A 23,172-nucleotide genomic window follows, 5' to 3' on the forward strand; every position below is an offset into this window, starting at 1 on the left:
TCCTCCCATTTAATTCAAGCCCACGTCATGGGCCGATTAAAAAGTCTCGAGCCCAGACGTGAGGGGGAGTGTTAAATATAAAAATGTTTAAAAACACCATTCTCTAACAGCTTAAGCCTTTAGAGTACACTGGTTGTTTGTTTGTCATTCTTCCTCTGGCACTCTTGTTCTCCTCTTGTATGTTGATGATATAATTGTCACCAGCAGTTCCTCTTCTCTTCTCGATGCTCTTATCGTTACTTTACAACGCGAATTTGCCATGAAGGATCTCGGNAAAGAAAAAGGAAAACTCCTCAACTAAGAAAGATATAAAACATGCATATATATACACAAAATCACAATGAATATTATAGTCAAAAGGAAAGAAGAAAAAGGAAAACTCCTCAACTAAGCAAGAACTAATTAATCCAGCATTAATTTTATGTATATATATGCATGTTTTATATCTTTCTATTTAAAGTACAACATGGAGTGTTCATCAAACTTATTATAACAAAAGAAAATTTCTATATATACTTAATTTTTCACAAGAACAATAAGTATATTGGTCAATTCAGCCTTGTTCTTATAATAGAACTGCTCAAGCAAGAAGCAGTATCTCTTAAACAGGTCCTCAATAATGGCTTCTCCAAAATGGCTTTTGAGCATGGATTCAACAACAGCTCTATTCCCCTTGGCCATTGTTTGAGCACTTTTGGCCACTTGATGGGGGATGGTACCATTTCTCATTTGGGTGGGGTTGGAATTATGGCCACTTTGAGGGGCTTCTTGGGAATTGTCATCCCAATTTACTTCAAAGATCTCAATTCTGCTGATGGAAAATGAGCCTTGGATTGTGACCTCATCCTTCACCTCCTCCACAGATGGTGCATAGTAGGGAGCATTGAATGACTCCACTTTTTCCTCTTCAATTAGACCCTATAAATAAAAAAAATTAAAAATTAAAAAAATTAAAAAAAAAAGAGTTTTAGAAATAATGGGCTTGTGCTGGGATTAATTTAGACTTCAGGCTAATACTTAGTGGGATTTAGGGGATTTAGGGTCTGTTTGGTATTGAGAACTGTCTAACGATATTAGACGAAAAGGAGTAGAGTAAAACCATATAGAAAAATAAAATTAGGCTATTATACTATTAATAGTACCAAACGTCTGGCGCTTATAAGTTTTGGGCCTTTGGAAGAAGATTTGTACGATTAGGATAATAATGATTTCTTAGGGTTGAGTGGATAGTTGATTGAATAGAATGATCTAACGGGTGGAAATAGTCAAAGGGGTAGATTCAACAGTGAAAAACTCGACCGCACTAAATTAATCCAATGGCTAAAAACTTGATAGCAAAAAGAGAGAGAGAGAGAGAGAGAGAGAGTTGAGCTAGAATACTATCGATAGCAAACGGACTTCGTTGCCACTCATTTATTTTTGATGATGGAGCCTCCAAATTGACGATCGGCACCATTGAACAAGATCTATACCACTTGAAGTGTTTAGAAATTAAATTTTAAAATTTTTCGACATCATTTGCCTAATGATCAAAGGGTTTCAAAATTTATAATTTTAATGGTCGATATGAAGCTTTTTCTCGTTTAACGGTGTAAAGATATCCAAATCAATTGAATTTTTGTTAGAAAATTTTTTAAACTATTTAAAACAAGATCTATACTCTTGATCTTGACTACAGAACTCCTATCATCATTTTTTAAAAAATATTCATTTTCAGCCGTTCATTTTTGTGTCCACTCGATGGATAAGAGAACAATATCGAAAATGTATGAAATTTGATTTNGCCTAGATAAAGATCAATAACTCCGATCTTAAATTTAAAAATGTCAACATTAATTGGTTATAATTAACTGCAATACATTCTATATGTTATATACAAGTATTATGTAGAAAACTCTCTCTCTCAGTAAATTCTTGTTTGGAGGGTCTTTATTAGCTTCTCTCTCTCTCTCTACAGAAAGAGAGAGACCTTTGATTACAAAATTGACAATTTTTAACAGCTGGTATGAAATACTTACTAGTTAAACGGTGTAAAAAATTAGAATAAATTAAATTTTTGATAAAAAATTCTACCTAGATAAAGATCAATAACTCCGAGCTTAAATTTAAAAATGTCAACAACATTAATTGGTTATAATTAACTGCAATACATTCTATATGTTATGTACAAGTATTACATAGAAAACTCTCTCTCTCAGTATATTCTTGTTTGGAGGGTCTTTATTAGCTTCTCTCTCTCTCTGCAGAAAGAGATAGTTCGGTTACTATACTCTTATAAGTACGATCGCTCTTGTACTCATAAATTATTTTCGGTGATAAAGCTTCCGAATCGACGATCCATACTATTAAACATTATGTAGAGCATTTAAAATTTATAGAAATCAAATTTTATAATTTTTCGACATCATTTACTTTACGATCAAAATGTCACAAAATTGACAATTTTTAACGGTCGGTATGAAATACTTACTAGTTTAATGGTGTAAAAAAATTAGAATAAATTAAATTTTTTATAAAAAATTATATTTACTATCTAGATAAAGATCAATAACTCCGATCTTAAATTTAAAAAATTCGATCATCCATTGTTAGGATGTCGTTCGATTTTGACCGTTCATTTTATATCTGCTTGATAGACTTTATTATGATTTCGAAAAATTATAAAATTTATTTTTTTAAAGTTTCAAATACTTTAGATCATATTTAATAGAATGGATCGTCGATTCGGAAGCTCCATCATAAAAAATAACTTATGAGTACGAAGGGCTCTATACTCATAAGAGTATATAGGGGTGGAAACGAGCCGAGCTCGAGCGAGCTTATGTCAGCTCAAATTCGGCTTGAAATTAATTTCGAGCCTAAATCTAGGCTCAAGCTCGGCTTGAAATTAATTCGAGCCGAGCTCGAGCGAGCCTAATTTCGAGTCGAGCCAAGCTCGAGCTCTAAACGAGCCGATTGAAATTCTCGACATTATATAATCAATAGTTTAATTTTTATATAATATTACNTCCTCTTTTACTGTGTGTATAGTGTATGCAATGAAAAAGGAATGAATGTTCCTGGAGTGTTTACAGCAATCTAAGCCTCTAATGGCTGCGATAATTCAGATGTAAGAATAGCATAAACAGCATGATAGATCATTCTGTTGGCATGCTTCATACTCTGCTGATCTTCTCCCTCAAATCCTAATGAGTTCATGTTTTTGGATGTAGAGAATTAAATCAAACTTGATGTGATAATTGATTTTCTGTGAACAACACAAGCTACACCGAAACTTTTTTAACATTTTACTGGTCAATCTCTTCTTTTCAACTCCTTTCATGAGTGATTTGCCTTTGTTTTTGGAATCTAAGCTTCAATTGCCCATTATCATGCTTTGTGCTTTAAAGTGAAGGGTTCTCATTGCATGTGTTCCATGATTAACTTATGGACCTCCATAGGGACCAGTACACTCCCACTGAAAGAGGATGTGATAAATCAAACACCATAAATTCTAAAGGGTAACATGTCTAGTGCTTTTTCTCCTAAAATTATAGTAGTGTAGCCATACATGGATGTGGAGGGGATTCTTTAAAACATATTGAAACCACATATAGTGCAGAAGGTTACAATTGAATTTGACGGGCGTTGACAACAAGTGCGGAAGCAGATGATGGCAATCTCGGGGACCAGCAAAGATTCTCGTATGAAAGATGATGTGACCGTGATAGAGATTTTTGTGTGAACTCAACATTTTCTCAAATGCAGTGGATTGAACTTGATTTGAAGAACTTAGTAAACAACTTCTTCCCAGAATGTACTTGAAAAAAATGTATAAAATCAGAAACCAGATCCTTCAATCTATCACCGACATACAGTAGCAAGCATTAAGCCAATTCATGCCCATGAAGATTGGCAAAAAGAAAGAAAAGAAAAAAAGGCTCACAATTTTTCAAGGTTAGAACCCTCAGCAGCATTTCATTCAGAAACTAACACAAGGACGCTGACCGAATTGTATCATAGGGGTTTCATGATGTCTCGAAAATGAAAACAGTTTCAACAGCATACCGGGAGAACCCTATATATCATATAAAAGTTTTTGATATCAAACCACTAGCCCTGACAGAGAACCTGTTACAGTTACTGACAACATGCATGCATTCCTTTTAGAACCAGCGAAAAACACCATCAATCATTATAACCGTATTTCTCAAGAAAAGAACTAATTATTAACATGTAAGCAGAAAAACCATATTACTGGCTCATTTTTAAATTTAATGAAGTCTTAAAACTATGAATATCTTCGCTCACAGGACACATGCTGCTGCAGTGTTTCTTTTTCCTTTTCTTTTTGAACTCTGTCTACCCCCTTTTCCCATAGCTGTGATGGAAACAACTATTCGCTTTTGTTGGCACACAAGGCGAGAATGATATGCAACTTCCACATCTCAACTATTCTTTAATACAGAGTTAAAAAATTAATGGAACGCACTTATAAAGATGACTATTCCTTGGAAGGTTTTTCTTAGTTCTACTTTTAGCTTCTAATAACAATGATAAAAAAAATTAAAAAAAAAGATAAAAATAAATAAATCAGTTCCTTTTTCTCCACTAAATAGGAGGAGGCTTTTTATCTCTATACAGAACTGGAAGTGTGTCTACGAAGTACTTACTTCAGAATCAATCTCTCCGAGCTGGTTCCATGTTGGTTGGCTCGCATACTCAATACCACTGTTCGAAGAAATGGATGACGAAGAGGACAGTGAGTCAGGAACCAAGTTGGATGACGGAGGTTGCCTCTGAGATTGTACTCTGAAACTTTGGGCAGTAATGTTAGGAGGGGGTGGTTGGGGAGGCTGAGGGGGATGATGTTGTTGCCTTTGACCCTCATCGCTTAGTTTCCTTAGGATGTTCATCACAGTAGGAAGAAATCTTGCTGAGAGTGAAAGAAGTCCAGATAGCTGCAGAATTTATCAAGAAAAGATACTTGTCGTAAACAAAACAAGAAAAAAATTGCTACCATATACTTCTTGAGTAAGTAGTTGGTGTTCACTAGCCTCAGCCGCCAGGAAAATTTATGCAAGATGGTACTGGAACAAGAAATTTGCTATTAATAATAACTAGAAAATTGTTCTTAAGCTGTTCTAAAGTTTACAGACAACATGGTGGTGATCTCTCATGTAGCCTAGTTCATTTTCTTTATGAATGAAGCGGATAGCATGCTACCTTTTCCTCAAAAAAAAAAGAAAAAGGAGGTGATCTCATTAGAGTCAAGATTATCACCTGCCTACCTTTTCCTCAAAAAAAAAAAAAAAGAGGAGGTGCAGATTAATTGACGGTGAATTAAGTTCCATATATTCTTGTTATTTTTAAGCAGAAGAAAAATAGAGATAACAAATCAGAGACATGTGTATACCCACAGTCAAATTAAGTGTCTCACCTCATCCGATTAGCACAATTCTTTTGTATACATTAGTCAAAAAAGGGGTTTTCCCTAGGGCTGGCAAATGAGCGAGCCGGCTCGTGTTCGACTCGCGTTCGACTCGATATTTGGTTCGCTCGAGCTCGACTCGAAATTAAATGAGCCGAGCATGAGCAAAAAAAAAGGCTCGAAATTCATTTCAAGCCGAGCTTGAGTATTACTCGACTCGTTCGAATTAGGCTCGAAAAGCTCGAAAAGCTCTAATATATATATATATATATATATATATATATATATATCACCTCTTGCTTAAGCAAAAAGCTAGCTCCAATTGGACCAAACAGATAATTGGAATCATACATACATACATACCATTGAGACCATGTCCATAAGTGCTTTTGCCAGGAGCTCCCACATGTAGCAATCAATCAGGGGTGAGGGATTGGAGCTTCTCCTCCCCATGAATGTCAACACCATGTGGCCACCCCCCACCACCTCTTCCCCCCTGCACTCGAGGAACAAGGAGAAGTCCCTCTTGAATTGCTTCTTGTATGCTTCCAACACACATGGTGGGCTAGTGCTTGATATGTAGATCTTTCCCTTGTTGTTGAGGGGAACTTCGCTCCCATCATCTAGTAACATTTGAGGCACCTGGAAAAGAGATGATGAGCTCTGTATCAAATAGGGCCGACAATCCAGCTCGCTGTTCATGATAAGCCAGTAAGAAACATGTTAGAGATCGATCACTCGTTTAGTCAGTAAGTCGAACACGAGCTCGAAATTTCAATGAGTTGGGGTCTGCTAACTCATGTTAGGCTTGATATAGCTCGAGTATAAATATAAATAGGATTAATTTCATACGGGTTCCTACAAATATAGTGAATGACAAATATATTCCTATAAAAGTCAACTTAATTTCATATGTTATTTTTATAAAAATTCCAATATTTTCAAATATATCCCTCTGGTTTGATTAGAGAGCCGTTAGAGAACCGTTTATATTTTCAATTTTGCCATCATAAATATGTCCCTCCAAAAGTCATAACAGTATAATATAAGAAGGGTAAAAATATTAAAAACTAACTAGGATTCAGGGCGTGTTTGGTTCACTTCTTTTTCACCCCGGAATCGGAATCGGAATGGGTGAATCCGTTTGTGGGTGTTTAGTACGCGGAAGTCCCATTCCGATTCCGATTCCCAAGTGGAATAGAAAACCCCCAATCATCCATTTTTTCAATCCGGCCTAGGAGGCCGGATTGGAAGTTGAATCCGGATGGAATGGATATTTATTCGTATTAAATTTATTTTTTTAACTTTTTTAATTAAAATATGAGTTTAAAATTTAGAAATTAAATTTTTAATTTGAACTTGAATTAAAAATTAAAATTTAATCAAGTATTTCAAATCTAACTTATGAATTTGAATTTAAATTAAATTTTAATTTATATAAAGTTTTATTCAAATTTTATTTAAAACTTAAATTAAATTTATGGATTCAAATTAAAATTTAAATTGTAATTTTAAGTTTGAATTTAAATAAATGAAAATTTAGTTTCATTATTTCGAATTATCCACTCAACTTCAAAGTTTAATTTTTTTAAAAAAATGGATTTAAAATTTTGACATCATTTTAAAATTTTGGTGTAAAATTTTAATATTTAATTTTTAATTTGAATTTAAATTAATATATTATAAAGATAAAGTTAATATATTAATCTGATTACGTTTTTTATATTTACTTGAACCAAACACCGACGATTCTGATTCTGATTTAGGTGATGAACCAAACAGAATTAGGTAATGAGTCATTCCGATTCCGATTCCAGCTTATTTCGATTCCGATTCTGATTCCGATCCCGACTTCGAACCAAACACGCCCTAAGTATTTACCCTACGGTTAGCTAAATTTTCTAACAGATTCTAACGGCAGAGACATATTTAACAATATCAGGACTTTTGCAGAAATAACGTATGAAAGTTAAACTTTATAGGAGTATATTTGCTATTTATTATATTTGTCGCGACTTGAATAAAATTAACCCATATAACTATTACAAATTTTTATTATTTAGGTTTTAGGCCAATCAAGATGCAAAGAGACCTATATTTTTGCGATTATTAGATGGCTGAACACGTGCTCTTTATTGTGATCAACTGATTAGCTTTTGCCGGCAGCACTATGAAAAAATTGTTGATTTAGAGTCCTGACCGACTGACTGGACGTGCCAGCCAGGTAAGAGCTTGCCCCTCTGAATTAATGTGTTGCTGTCGCAAAAGAGACTTCCAGCCACTAGCTACAGTTCTTGCCCTGTAGTTGTAACAATGACTACGATAACAACACCAATACTAGATTCATCCGTTGTCACTGTTAGACATTATGAATATTGTTTCGATTCGTCAGCCTAATCTAATATGATAACATGCTTCTGCCAGCTAGGCTTCGAACTTGAGATCTGTATGAGCGAGAATAGTCAAACGGAATTTTTTTTTCCCCTTCAAAGTGGGAAGCTCGTTGGAGCGTATGCCGGCTGTCATGAACTACCAAGTTGATCTGTCATACATCGATCTCCTTTTCTTATTTCAGATATCTGGAACTAGCACCGACCGTCCCTAGAGCAAGTGGCAAAGGGCTTGATGGTTGGTACCCGAGATCCAAGTTTGAATCCTAGTTGATTCACATTTCAAGCTATGTTTATTTATAAATAAAATAAACGAAGCGGGTAGCGTGCTACCTATCTCAAAAAAAAAAAAAGATTTCTGCAACTAGCTAGTAATCAGCTAGCAATCTGGTAATATATAAAGATAATATGTTATATATTATAATACATTATTTTTATTATAAAATTATTAATCGTACTATATTAAGATATATTATTTATATTTAAATATTATAATAAATTTTATAATAAATTATATATAAATATTATAATAAATTCTTTTTATTAAATTTAAGTTTAAGTAGAATTTTTAAAAAANTTTTTATTAAATTTAAGTTTAAGTAGAATTTTAAAAAAATTTATAAATTTATTGTAATAAATTATTTTTATTAATTGCTCCCATGCCTATTCTTATTTAAAAATTTAAAAATTTAAAAATTTAAATTTTTAAAATTTATAATTTATAATCTCAAAATAAAAGTTTGTAATTTTAAATTTTAAAATTTAAAATTTAAATTTAAATTTTGATATTTTATATTTTTGAAATTTACATTTTGATATTTTATATTTTTGAAATTTAAATTTGATCTTAAATTTAAAGTTTGAAATTTAAAATTAAAAATTTTGTATTTAAAATTTGAGATTTTAAATTTAAAATTTTAATTTCAAATTTTGAAATTTCAAAGTTAAAATTTTAAATTTAAAAGTATAAATTTAAAATTTTAAAAATTCAAAATCTAATATAATAAGAGGATAATATCCTTATTTTTATTTATAAAAATTCACTATCCTTCTAAATTCTTATTCCACTTTATCTAACCAAACGCTATTTTTTTTATTCTCAGATATAACCTAATTTTCATCCAAACACAAAATTGGTTTAATCCCGCTTATACCTCAATTTATACATATCCCTGGAATAGCCACTTTTTGCTTATTCCCGAACCAAATGATATCTTAAAAACTATCTTTAAAAGTAATTGTATTTTTAACTATATGCATATCTGACTACGGTGCATTCATAATTACGTCGAATTAAACGGCCTCTAAAAATTACCTTCTGTACCCTAGAGGATCTACGCATGCATAAAAGAGAGAGGGATAAGTTGTGTGAACCTGGGAGAGCCAATGAAGGCTGGAGGAAGAGTACACAAAATGCAAGCTCTTGCTCAGAAACAACCTCCCATAGAAAGATCCAGCAACCACTGATATGAAGCAGTGCACTTTTTGCTGCTCACTCTCTTGTAACTTCACTTCTCTAAGCCTGTAAAACTCAGGCAGCAAGTCAAACATGGTGTTGAAGTCGTTTCCCGGGAGGTCGTTGAGGAAGACTTGGATCTCCGGTGGCCTGCGGTTGAACTGACGGCTCGCTTGTGCGATCGCCTCCACGATTTCGGAGGCCATCTGTAGTGCATTCGGACCTACTGAGCAGCCTAGGTCGGCGACGGTCATCTGCGTAGGGAAACCCGTCGCTTGCAACGAGCTGACGGCTGCCTCCTGTCTCGCGGTGTTCGTCGAATTTAGTATGATCTTCTGCTTAAAAGGAATTTAGTATTTGTCAGTTAGCGAGAGAAGTGAGTTTCCACATTTGTTTGGTTTGGCTTTTGGAACTGCTTCTTCAGAACTTTTGAGATATACGCATGCAGAAAAAATCTTTTCTTAATCTCTAAAACAAAATAAAACACAAAACATGTATGTATGTAGTTAAATTGGTTGAAGTAAAAGGCCAACAATAAGCTTTTCAACAATTTTTGGCGAGGAAGAAACGTAACGAGAACTTTTCAATAATTTTTTTTTAGAAAAGTAACTCTACGCAAGCTCCAGCCGGACCAAACAAGCACGATGGATATACATATACATATGCTTATATAAAAGGATGTGGCTAGATCCAAACTTGGATGGTAGAATTTTTGGCATAGCTCATGTCATCAACTCCACTGTTCATGTGTAGAACACTTTGCACCTCCATGGAGCTAGTAGCTATAGCTACAAAGAGTAAATAGTTGTAGAGAAAGNAGCTATATGGAGCACCTTGATGAAACAAGTTAGGCTTTTATAGAGTTCATGGTTTATACTATATATATGCTTTATATTGGTTTTGCACATGAAGTGTTAAATATTGTTTGTAGTTTTGGCATATTAATTAGTTGGGGTGTCCATTTTTGTCTATATAACATCACATGTGGAGAATCTAAAATGTGGACCTGCTACAAGAGAGCAAGTACGAGAAGCTTTGATAGTTTGGTTATTCCTTTAATTGGCCGCCATTGGTTCAGAGATAGCGAATATTATGATAAATTTTTTTACTGCTGAAATAGTTTGCTATTTTGGGATAGTCAGAAATAAAATTATGTTTAGATTGTAACGCTGGTATTTTTAGGAATAATTAAAATTGTATTTGGTTAATTTTACGGAATAGTAGAGAACAGTAGAAAACAATAATCGTTGCATTTGATATAAAATATAATTTTAATAAAAATAACTCATTATAATATTGAATAAAACTAATTTATTAAAAAATTATGATTTAATAAAAATAATTTTTATATATATAATTTTTAAAAAATTCTACTTAAACTTAAATTTAATAAAAAATAATGTATTATAATATTTAAATATAAATAATATGTAGCAATATAGTATAATTAATAATTTTATAATAAAAATAATATATTATTAATTATAATATATAGCATATTATATATATCTATATAATTTAGTTTTAATTCAATTTATAATTTAAATAAAGTTTGAAATTAAAGCTTGGAATAGCACTCTTCCGCCAAAATGGTAGAATTGCAAATCCCAAACTATTCCGGAATAGCTGGGAATAGTAAGGTTTGACTGGGATAAAATATTCCGGCCAAAAAACATCTCGTTTGGCGGAATAGTGGGGATAACTTTCGTTATCTCAACTTTATCCCCAAACCAAACTGGACAGTCATTCTAGAAATTATAGTTAAGTGTTGTGTTGGCTTAAATGGGCCAGCATTCTGTCATGTGGCGGAGGGCCGGGTTGGGCCGAGTCACGTTCGAAATGACGTGATGCTGGATAGGCCGAGTTATATATGTTTGAAGTGGCATGAGGCCGGGTGAGCTAAGTCACAATTAAGATCTGTGAGCGCTGTATCTGTACGCTTTAAGTGAATTGGTTGCGTATTTCTAACAGCTCGAGCTTTTTGAATTAATGGTCAGCGCCAACGATCCGACATGTTGGACAAATTATTTTTATTGGGGCAGAAAGATGAATTACGCCTTTGGCGTAAAACCAGAAGCTGTAATTTGCAGCTTTTTAATGTTATAGTATATTATATCGAACAATCTGATATGTACGCTAGTATCATCGTCTACTGATCTATACAATAATACAAACAATCTAATGCTCACAGACGTCTGCTCGTGAGATCGAGGTTATGTGTGGACAGAAGGGCCAGAAAATCTTGTGGTGAGAATGATATGTTAGCGATGTTTCGAGAACAATTCTTGCCCACACTAAACATCTGCGGAAACTACTCTAGCCGGCCGTAAAAATAGACTCTTCCAAAAAAAAAAAAAAAAAAAAAAAAAAAAAAAAAAAAAAAAAAACGCCATGCTCAAGGACTTCAATCAATCTGGTCCACAGATGACATGGTACAACCGGTTCGCTTACCATTCCACAATTTTTTTTTGAGAGATAGGTAGCACGCTACCCGCTTTATTTATTTCATTTAGAAATAAACTTAGCTAGAAATGTGAATCAACTAGGATTCGAACTTGGGTCTCGGGTACCAACCACCATGCACCTTGCCACTTGCTCTAGGGATGGTCGGTACTATTACATGATTAAATTATATATATATATATATATATATATATATATATATATATATTTTAATTGAAACCAAAATAAAAAGGTGTAGGNCGTGTTACCAAATTATTTTTAATGATGCGATTTTCAAATCGACGATCGGCTCCGTTAGACTTGATCTATACTATTAAAAGTATTTGGAAGCTAAATTTTATAATTTTTCGGTATTATCTACCTATCAAACGAATGGTCTAAAAATGAACGGTTGAAAATAAAAATTTCATAAAAAATGATAATAAAAGACTTGAATTTAAAATCAGAGATACTGAACTTACTCTAAATAGTGAAAAGAACTTTTTATAAAAATCTCATTAGATTTGAATTATTTTACACCGTTAAATTCACAAACGCATCACATCTATTATTAAAATTGTCAATTTTCAGACCTTTTGATCACTAACCAAATGATATGGAAAACTAATGAAATTTAGTTTCCAAATACTTTTAATAGTATAGATTAAGTCTAACGGAGCCGATCGTCGATTTGTAAGCCGCATGATTGAAAATAATTTGATAGTATGGAGGCCTCCATGCTACCGATAGTATACCAGCCTAGCTCTATATATATAGGCTAAATTACAGAAAACCCCCCTGTCAAAACCCGATTTTTCACTTTCCCCCCTGTCATTTAAAAACCTACACTTTGCCCCCTTGTAAAATAAAAAATGTGTACTTCACCCCCTACCGTTAGAGTTCCGTTATAAAATTTTTTTTTATGCCAAAAATACTCCTCCGCCCTTTCTCTGTTGCTTCGCCTCCTTTCGGCTCATCGCCTTGCCGCCGCCTCGCCCTCCTCCACTGCCTTGCCCTCGCCCTCGCTCTCGCCCACATCCCCTTCGCCCTCCTCCGCCATCTCGCCTTCGCCTTCGTTGCCCTTGTCTACCTCTCTCCATCAATGCTCATCTCGATTTCCTCCCTACTGTTGCCGAAATCGAGAGGCGGCGAGGGTGCAGGAGGAGAAGGGGAACAGATGGAGAAGGAAATAGAGAGAAATTGCGACCGATTGAGGTGTGAATCGCGGCCGATCGAGGCGGCGGTTGAGAAAGATGATGGAGGAGACAAAAATGGTGAGGAGCAAAATAGTCATTTTACACACCATACCTTCTGTGAACATTTTTTATTTTATAAGGAGACAAAGTGTAGGTTTTTAAATGACAGGGAAAAAAGTNGATTTCAATATTTAGTAGAGATTTAATAGATTGATCATAACCGTTCGTTCTTATTTGAGATATATTTAACAAAAAAATCATAATCATTCGTAAGGAATATTTTTTTATTCCTTTTTGGATTTCGTCTGTCATTGTCGGAATTCTTATACACTTTTATATATATAGTATAGATATAGATATAGATATAGATGATCATAACCGTTCGTTCTTATTTAAGATTTTTTTAACAAAAAAATCATAATCATTCGTTATGATCATAACTATTCGTTCTTATTTGAGATTTTTTTAACAAAAAAATCATAATCATTCGTAAGGAATATTTTTTTATTTCTTTTTGGATTCCGTCTGTCATTGTCGGAATTTTTATACGCTTTTATATATAGTATAGATATAGATATATATATATATAGAGAGAGAGAGAGAGAGAGAGCTAGGCTGGTATACTATAGGTAGTACGGAGGCCACCGTGTTACCAAATTATTTTTAATGATGCGGCTTCCAAATCGACGATCGGCTCAGTTAGACTTGATCTAGACTATTGAAAGTATTTGGAAACTAAATTTTGTAATTTTTCGGTATCATCTAGCTATCAAACGAATGGTCTAAAAATGAATGGCTGAAAATAAAAACATAAAAAATGATGATAAAAGATTTGAATTTAAAATCAGAGGTACTGATCTTATTCTAAATAGTGAAAAGAGCTTTTTATAAAAATCTCATTAGATTTGAATTATTTTACACCGTTAAATTCACAAACGCATCACATCTATTATTAAAATTGTCAATTTTNAAAATCTCATTAGATTTGAATTATTTTACACCGTTAAATTCACAAACGCATCACATCTATTATTAAAATTGTCAATTTTGAGACCCTTTGATCACTAACCAAAGGATATGGAAAACTAATGAAATTTAGTTTATAAATACTTTTAATAGTATAGATTAAGTCTAACGGAGCTGATCGTCGATTTGTAAGCCGCATGATTGAAAATAATTTGATAGTACGGAGGCCTCCATGCTACCGATAGTATACCAGCCTAGCTCTATATATAGGCTAAATTACAAAAAAACCCGCCTAAAACCTGATTTTTCACTTTTCCCCCCTGTCATTTAAAAACCTACACTTTGCTCCCTTGTAAAATAAAAAATGTGCACTTCACCCCCTACCGTTAGGGTTCCGTTATAAAATATTTTTTTATGCCAAAAATACTCCTCCGCTCTTTCGCTGTTGCTTCGCCTCCCTTCGGCTCGCCGCCTTGCCGCCGCCTCGCCCTCCTCCACTGCCTTGCCCTCGCCCTCGCCCTCGCCCACATCCCCTTCGCCCTCCTTCGCCATCTCGTCTTCGCCCTCGTTGCCCTTGTCTACCTCTTTCCATCAACGCCCATCTCGATTTTCTCCCTACTGTTGCCGAAGTCGAGGGGCGGTGAGGGTGCAGGAGGAGAAGGGGAACATGTGGTGAAGGAAATAGAGAGAAATCGCGGCCAATTGAGGTGTGAATCGCGGCCGATTGAGACGGCGGTTGAGAAAGATAATGGAGGAGACGAAAATGGTGAGGAGCAAAATAGTCATTTTACACACCATACCCCCTGTGAACATTTTTCATTTTATAAGAGGGCAAAGTGTAGGTTTTTAAATGACAGGAAAAAAAGTGAAAAATCAAATTTTGACAGAGAATTTTATGTAATTTAGCCATATATATATATTAAGAAATCAAATTATCAAACATGATAAACGTGTGGGGGACTTTGAGAGATAGTTGTAGCGTGTAGGGAGTGTTAAATTACTAAACATGGTAACATTTAAGAGCTCCTTAAGTACATTGCTTCGTACATTGACCATTCGTTCCATTCTATGAAGTGAAATTGAGGTACAACACAATAAATCATAATATGGTTTGAAGCATGTGCTTAATTCAATTACTTAGCTTGAATACAACGCCTTCGTATTGATCTATCTATCTATCTATTTATCTATCTATCCATACGTTGCACACGCTACGTGAAAAGCACCCTTGTAAACACCTTTTTCATAAATTTTGTATTTTTTTTCAAATTTTTTTTATATATGTTGCGTATATAATATGTTCAAAGGGTATCTGGATATAGTGTCACGTGATTAATTAATTGATTGATCAACTATACCTTAATTTTCATGATTTGTGTCGCATATGTTCCACAAGCCAATGTTGAATTGTGCACTATTGAGAGAGAGAGAGAGAGAGTATAGTTCAATATTTCAATATGTTTGAATCACACAATATTTGAAATTTAAGTTCTTCTTGAGCTTCTCATGTTGGTCTTCATTCTCATTTATTTTTTTGAGAAAAAGTATAATTCGCACGAACATGTACCATGCGTTCATTGACATCGATCGCATCTTATATTTAAATATTCAGATTATTTCTATTTTCATTTTCTATTACACTTTTTATATATTGATAACTTTTTTGTTAAAACAATCAGGTGTCATGCACTTGTGTTTTGGATCATCATTTTTCTACCATTGGAAACTCACCAAAAACAATCAAAAATACGCTCCAAAGAGTCACATGTTCTTTTTATTGATTTTCGTAAGACATTTTCGATGCACGAGCGCGACACGTAACTGTTTTATAAAAAAATAAAAAAAATCTTAACTGTTGATTAATGAACGTTAAAAATATCATTTCATTATGTAGCAGGTTAAAAAGTTATTTCATGCAAGAGTATTTCTGTAATTAAATTACACAAAATTTTAAGAAAGTTTTGATTAATATCCCAAATTTAGCATTAATTTTGCAACTAATTTAAGCATTAATTTAAAATTTTATTGATATCCCAAATTTTAGGCATTAATTTTAAGAATTTTAGAATTTCTCTAATATAGGTATTAATTTAAATTTTAGAAATTTTAGAAATAATAATAAATATGTTGAGTTTAAATATTTAAATTTAAATTTAAATAAGAGAAATTTTGTGTTACTATTTTAACAAATTTAATGTTTTTTTTTTTTTTTTTTGAGAGATAGTTTGCACGCTACCCGCTTCGTTTATTTTTTTTAGAAATAAACTTAGCTGGAAATGTGAATCAACTAGGATTCGAACATAGGTCTCAGGTACCAACCAGCAAGCCCTTTGCCACTTGCTCTAGGGACGGTCGGTTTAACAAATTTAATGTTGCTAATAACGAATTCAACATATTTAATTTGTTTAAGAAATTTTTAAATTCCTCTAGTTTAGATATTAATTTTTTATTACAAACTTTAAAAAATTTTGAAATGTAGGAAAAAAGAATTTAAAATCCAATGTATTTAATATGTCGTAATATTTTTTAATGAAATATCTATGGATTACGGATATGAAATGACAAAATATTTGTGGATTACACATGTCAAAGGGTACAGATATCCATAATTTTATCTAAATTTGAATCTAAACCCGAATCCTACCCGTTTACATTTTTACTGTGGATAAAGAGGAAAGATAGAGAGAGAAAAAGAAAACAAAGAGAGAATAGAGATTTGATTTTTTACGGTGAAAATAAGATTATTAAATTATCCATATATTAAAAAATCAAAATAACTTTTTTGGAGTATCTGGTAACTGGTGTTTCTCTCAAAGTGACTTGCTATTGCAGGTCACAATTTAAAAAAAATTAAATGTGAGTTGTTGAATAGAAATAAATGAACGGTATCAAAAGATAACAAAACTAGAAGCATTACTCCATTGTGGACTATTGAGAAAGAAAGAGACATTTCACTGCTGGGAACTCGCCAAAAATAATCAAAATTAAGCTCTAAAGAGTCACATGAGTTTTTTTAATCAATTTTTGTAAGACATTTTCGACACATGAGCACGGCACGTGACTATTTTAATAAAAAAGTTAACGGAAGGTATAACGAAAAATAAAAATAGAAATCATAGATAAGTACTTAACTGATAAAGTTAAATTAAAATACATGGTATTAAAATGAACAAGTAGTAAGCCAAAGGAGAGTATCATATTTTATATTTAGTGCTTTGGAGAAATAAATTTGAAAATTTTGTAGGATACATATGAAGAAAATTTGAAAATTTTTGGGTAATTTACAAGAAAAAAACCCTTACGTTTAGGCTCTTATCTTAATTACTGTTCAGTATTGAAAATTGCATTAGTTACTCCCATGTAATTAACTGTTGTTTCAAATAGGCCAAAAAATTTAGGATATTGTTGAATTCAGCTTTATATTTTGTAGAAACAAATTTACAAATGAAGTAAGTTATAATTAATACAATACAAATATATAGATTGAATAAAATCCCTTAATAAACTATCAATTTCCATAGTGTTAGCATGAATTAAAAGATTTCTTTTATCTAATTATTTATTTATTTTTTTGAATTACAAATTAGATAAATATCGAGATGTGGAACGAAGTAATGTATCAACTCATTTTCGTGACATTTTATAATCTAATTTACTGATAATTAATCTCAATTTTGAAATCTACTTAAAATGGTTATAAAGTGCAGCAAAGTGATTAATGTAATTTTGAATGCAGAAGATAAATAACACACGGACTACAATATAAGGAGGCTTTTGTGTTTAAGTTTTTTATTTTTTTGGAGTAAACTTTAAATTACCCCACTCTCTGATTTAGCTTATTTTTCATTCTGTCACACTGTAATTTTAAAAGTTATACTTTGTCTTTCTGTGATTTAGCATATATTTTTTATTTTGCCATCCTATGATTAAATTTTTTTACTTTGTCATCATATTTCATATAAAATTTTTGATAAAATAAAATCACAAAAAGTAAGTGAAACTTTTTAAATTAAAAATAAGCTAAATTATATGGTGCAATTTGAAGTTTACCTCCTTCTTTTTTTCTTTTTTTTTTTTTTTTTTTGCGCTTGTAATGTAATTTCCATTTTGTCCCTCGATCTTTTATACTGCGTACGTACGTCGTAGAGGTAAAAATCTCTCCCCTCTCCTTTACCCGCCGCCGATCTCCGATCTCCGATCCGGCGCCGATCGGGGATTAGGGTTTCGGCCGAGTCCCCCTTCTTCTACTTCCCCTTCGCCCCAATTCGTTTCCAACAGTTTGAGGTAAATCGATATCGGGCACCCAATTTCGTGTCCAGTTGGTTTAAATCCCAAATTCGGTGTTTTTTTCTCTGATTTTGATGGTTTTATGATCGTTTAGAGGTAAAAATATCGAATTTTGGTGGGGGAGAGAGAGATGGAGATGGTGCTTAGAGCGGAGGACGCGAAGGATTGGGTGTATAAAGGAGAAGGAGCCGCTAATCTCATCCTCAGCTACCGCGGATCTTCGCCTTCGCTGGTGATGTGTTGTATTGAGCGCTTTTTTATGTTATTTGTGTTCGATTTGCTATGTTAAGTTTTTGTTTGAGTGTTGAGATGATACTGTAATGCTTAATTTTGTGGAATGTGCTGTATTTATTAGTTGTTTTGTTTCGTATAATCCAGTTGTTGAGAAAAATAGAAAAAGTGTGTGCAATTATGTTTGGTAGGAGTTGCATCTCCCAACATGATCAAACAAGATATGAAATTTTTTGGAACCTAAAGTATAAAATACCATTCATGGTAGCTTAAGCTCTTAGAGAACAATGGTCGTTTCACATTATTTCACATCGTATCAGAAAAGGAGGTTTTGTCTTCGAATTCTATTCAGCCTCTAATTATTTAATTATCGAATATAAAATATAAAAACACCGTTCTCTAGTAGTTCAAGCTTTTGGAAAGCAATAGTTGTTTTATATTATTTTACAAAATTACAGAGAGAGCTCAAAATTGTTTCTCTAACCTGAAAATGACACAATGTGGCACTACATGGCGTTGACTGGAAATGAATTAAAATGTTGAGTATTCGTATTGCTGCTATAGACTTTTAGATGATCTTCAAATTGACCATGCTGCCAGTGAATTAGTTGGCCTGCTAGATTTACTATCTGTATGGTTTACCTCTTACTGAATTATTAATTTTTGGAAACTAGGAATGTTTAACAGATTGGTTAGAGAAACAAATGTCGAGATTATAACAATAGTCAGATTTTTTTTTTTTAATTATTATTAGGAAAAAACGAAAAGGAATGTTACTGGAGACTTCTGCATCATATAATTTATTAAAAATTCTCAATTTTGCTATGTTAACTGAATCTTCATGAGTTGTAACTTCTTACTTATAAACATTGTTGTGAAAGTTTTCGGATTCTACCCTTCAAGTTGCATTTGTTATCTGTAGATTTTAATTTAAGGGAGCAGAAAAAAGAAAAAAAAGGAAAAAAAAAATCTTATGTTGCTCTGTATCTCTTATCTCAATTCTTCTCATCATCATTTTGTCACTCATATTACTGGTATTGACGCTTATCCTTGTTATGGTTCTTTTCTTTTCGAGAGCAGCTTGGAAAGGTTTTACGGATTCAAAAGGTCCCAAAAGACAAAACTCAATTTCCAAACACACGTGATGTGCTTACGAGACATGAACAACTTTTATGGCGTGATGCTGCCGAACTGGTGGAATCCTCATCAAGACATAACCTGGCTCAAAGATACGTGGTGCATGTGATGAGTCCTTTTCTAGGTGCAAAGCATATAGATGTTGGGGTAAGGAATCTTTTCTTTAAATATGTAGTGCCCTATTTGAACTTTTTCTCTCTCTTATCCTACCTGGTCTAATGGAAGTTATCCCTAAAGGTTGCTTTCTAAGATTATATGTTGCTATTTCTAACTAGAAAATGGACTCATGTTAATACCTCTTAGTTTTTTACCAGTTGAAAAGAAATTTATGTGGGTGATGGAAAACCATTTTACTTGGATTAGATAGAAAGTTCAAACACGTGAATGTGCACAACTATTGGAGTCTTAAAGGAAAGAAAAAAAAATTGCGCACCACTCTAGTAAGTCCCTCTATGATCCAAAAGCAATCGTCCATATATGGGGTTGCTGGATTATGGCAATGTTATCCGCAGAATGATTTGAATCTTTTTATTCATGCTATTCAGTTGTCCAAATAAGCTCGCCAAATTTTATTAGTATGATTCAACATCTTCTCAATTTTGTACATATACATGCTCTGTTGTTGAAATAATTAATGACATTAACTTCTACTTCTAATGCAGATTCGTGTCTCTGTGTCTAGGGATTTCTTGGAGCTCGTCAAAGTGAATATCCGTAGCCATCGTCCAATTTTGCGGGTTGATGTCTCTGAAGTAGATATTCTCAGTGATTCTGCACTTGTTATTTCTGACCATTCAATATTTACTGGTAAAGTCTGACTCTGAATCTGTATCTTTGCCTTTTAAAGTCCTTACATAATGTGACCCATATTCTGATATCATATCTGTAAAATAATTTGCATGTTTTTCTTTTTCTTTCCTTTTTTTTTTTTATGTTCCATAATGATTGCTGCTTCACCTCAGGCACCTCTGATGAAAGCATTTGCATAGCAGTAGAAATAAAGGTACATTCAACAAGTAAAATGTGTTCTTTACTTTGTTGTAAATTTTGCTCTATTCTTGGCGTTCATTGTTGATTCGTCTTCTGCTTTCAGCCCAAGTGTGGATTTCTCCCGTCCTCAGAATTCATAGCCAAAGCTAATTCCGTTAAGAAGCATGTAACTCGATATAAGATGCACCAACTCCTTAAACTTCATCATGGAGAGGTTTGTGGCTCTTAATAGTAAAATTTTAACTCAATTTGTTCCATAACTAAAGAGTAGAAGCCTCTTCTTTTTCCCGTGATGTGCCAGTCACCTGTTTTGGTCTATCAGTGATCATTGAATGACTTTTGGGGCTTGTATGGCCCGCTGAAGCTCTGCAGAAGTGCTTTATTAGTAGAATTGTTCAAAGAAGCACTAAAAGCTTTTTTTGGGGGTCAAATTCCTACAAGAATTTTCTGCTACAGCAGAAGCAGAAGCTTAAAACTGGTGCTTCTGCTTTTGAACCCAAAGGCTCATTTTAGGGTGGTTTTGTTTCCCAAACACATTGCTGCTGATTCTAAAGTAGAGAAATTACTCCAGGTTGCAGCTGAAAAGACATTTTTTAGCTGCTTTCTGTTAATATCAAACTTGATGATCTTTTTTTCAGATCTTGAAGGAGAGTGAGTACGACCCCCTTGATCTCTTCTCTGGGTCAAAGGACAGAATATGTAAGGCCATTGGTGCATTATTTTCAACTCCAGAGAACAATTTCCGTGTATTTTTAAACGGCTCACTCATTTTTGGATGTATGGGACGTGATAATATTCCATCTCATCAAGTAAACAAAACCTTTGAAGATTTGATCAAAGTCGGCGGGCTACAGCTATCGAGCTTTCTTGAGCTTCTTGGGGAGGTGATTTTCAAATCCGGGATACTAGATCGGCTTCTAGCAACACAAAAGCTCGACGTTCTTGATATTGAAGGAGCGATTCATGCATATTATAATATTGTTTCTCAGCCTTGCTCGGTGTGCAAAAGTATAGCTGACGCTGAACTATTGGATCGGTATTCTTTTCTGCATTCTCTTCCAATGGAGAAGAGCCTGAAGATTGTTAGAGAGTTTCTTGTAGCTGCCACTGCAAAGGACTGTAGCCTAATTATCAGCTTTAGACCTAGAGAGAGTGGAATTACGTCTTCAGATTATAGTTCAATATGTCTTAAATCGTTGAACCGAATATATTATTACAAGGTACCATTCCAACTTTAGTTTGCAACATTATTTGGTCTTTCTGTAGTACTCGAAAATGCATTAGGCTTAGCCTTTTGCTATTGAAGGTTGAACTTCACGCCCTTGCATGCATATAAAGTGCATTATATGTCCTTTTATGTGTCTTAGTGCTATGTTGTCGGTGTCAAAATATCAATGATGCTCTGTTAGTTACCTGATTATTGTTGATATCATGCTATTTTTCTCTCCTTTTTTCTTTAATGCAGGCGCATTTCATTGACCTGGATATGAAACCTCTGGAGAAGATGGTCTATTACTATGAGAAGGATCAGAAGATTGTTAATTTCTATAAAAGAAATGTGGAGACCGAACAAAGTTCATGCAATTCCAAAAATGGTGTTAATTGTTACAGGAAGAAACACTTTCATCAATGAAAGTTTCTTTTGTAGTCAGTTTACTGTCTTTTTGATCTTTCACATAGAAAGATTCTGTAAATGGACTCTCTTATCTTTATTCAGTTACTTTGAAATATAGTTAGAATTTAGATCCAATTTCAGCTGTATCCTCAGAGTTTCATTTTAGTGACTTAAAAGTTTGTTTGGCATAACAATTTAGTCCTTGGTAGTCTATCTTCTGAAAGAGATGCACTATCAGCATGATTCTTTGGTTTTGCCAATCTGGCTGCTTTTTGAAGCAGTTCTATACTAATAATGCATTTAAACAGTTGTAATGCAATACAAACTTCAATGATTAAATTGTCAAAACTGAAATTTTGTGGATTTAGATGGTCTATAGATAGAGGGATATAGTAGTTTTCTGATACAAACTTCAATGATTAAGTTGTCAGAATTAAAACTGTTTGGATATTGAACAAACTTTGAGTAAATTATTAACTAACCGCTCTCTAATATATGTGGATGTTGGATAATGCTACTTGTTTCATTGCGTGCTTTGGATGCTTGACCATCTTTGAGGCCAAGATGGATATACATAAGCACTTTCCACAATGCTACTTTGCTATCAGCACAGCCGATCCAACTCTAGCCACATCAAGGTACTACTGGAAAGTGCAAACTTGCGGTTTGATGGTTCTATGTTGTTTTGAGATATTAATAATTTCTATGTATGTATCAAAAATGCAGAATTTAACTGTGAATCCTGCTGAAGAAGATGACAAGCCTCTTTACCAGCTAAGTTGAATGATAGTTGTTGCAGCAGGAGAAAACATGTTTACCGACAATTAATGATGGAGGAATATCTTTTTCTGATATTTCAAAGGTATGCTAACCTGGTTTTATTTTGTAATTTTCTGACTTTGCTATCAGTACTTGGAATATCATTCCTATTGCAAAACTAACATGATTTGTGTTTCCTCTCAACAAGCGACTGCAATTTGAGCATGCTAAAGTTCAATTGTTGGTCTGTATATGTTCTCTGTCTTGGTTTTATAGCTTAGAAAATTTTCTTT

General features: G+C 33.4%; 2 protein-coding genes across 2 annotated transcripts; one reads left to right on the forward strand and one right to left on the reverse strand.

Annotated features, from left to right (window-relative positions):
* On the reverse strand, window positions 365-10,067 carry LOC109716028 (salicylate carboxymethyltransferase). Its single transcript, XM_020241301.1, has 4 exons — window positions 9,953-10,067; window positions 9,175-9,591; window positions 5,774-6,052; window positions 365-918 (listed from the first exon to the last, which is right to left on the reverse strand). Exons 1-4 carry the CDS (start codon window positions 10,025-10,027, stop codon window positions 517-519), a joined length of 1,173 nt encoding a protein of 390 aa, XP_020096890.1. The 5' UTR covers window positions 10,028-10,067; the 3' UTR covers window positions 365-516.
* On the forward strand, window positions 17,954-22,253 carry LOC109716706 (inositol-pentakisphosphate 2-kinase IPK1). The gene is made up of 8 exons (XM_020242250.1): window positions 17,954-18,144; window positions 18,242-18,379; window positions 19,459-19,662; window positions 20,178-20,322; window positions 20,478-20,518; window positions 20,609-20,719; window positions 21,144-21,725; window positions 21,971-22,253. Exons 2-8 carry the CDS (start codon window positions 18,278-18,280, stop codon window positions 22,136-22,138), a joined length of 1,353 nt encoding a protein of 450 aa, XP_020097839.1. The 5' UTR covers window positions 17,954-18,144; window positions 18,242-18,277; the 3' UTR covers window positions 22,139-22,253.

Source organism: Ananas comosus, linkage group 10, assembly GCF_001540865.1.
Source record: "Ananas comosus cultivar F153 linkage group 10, ASM154086v1, whole genome shotgun sequence".
Lineage (NCBI taxonomy): Eukaryota > Viridiplantae > Streptophyta > Magnoliopsida > Poales > Bromeliaceae > Ananas > Ananas comosus.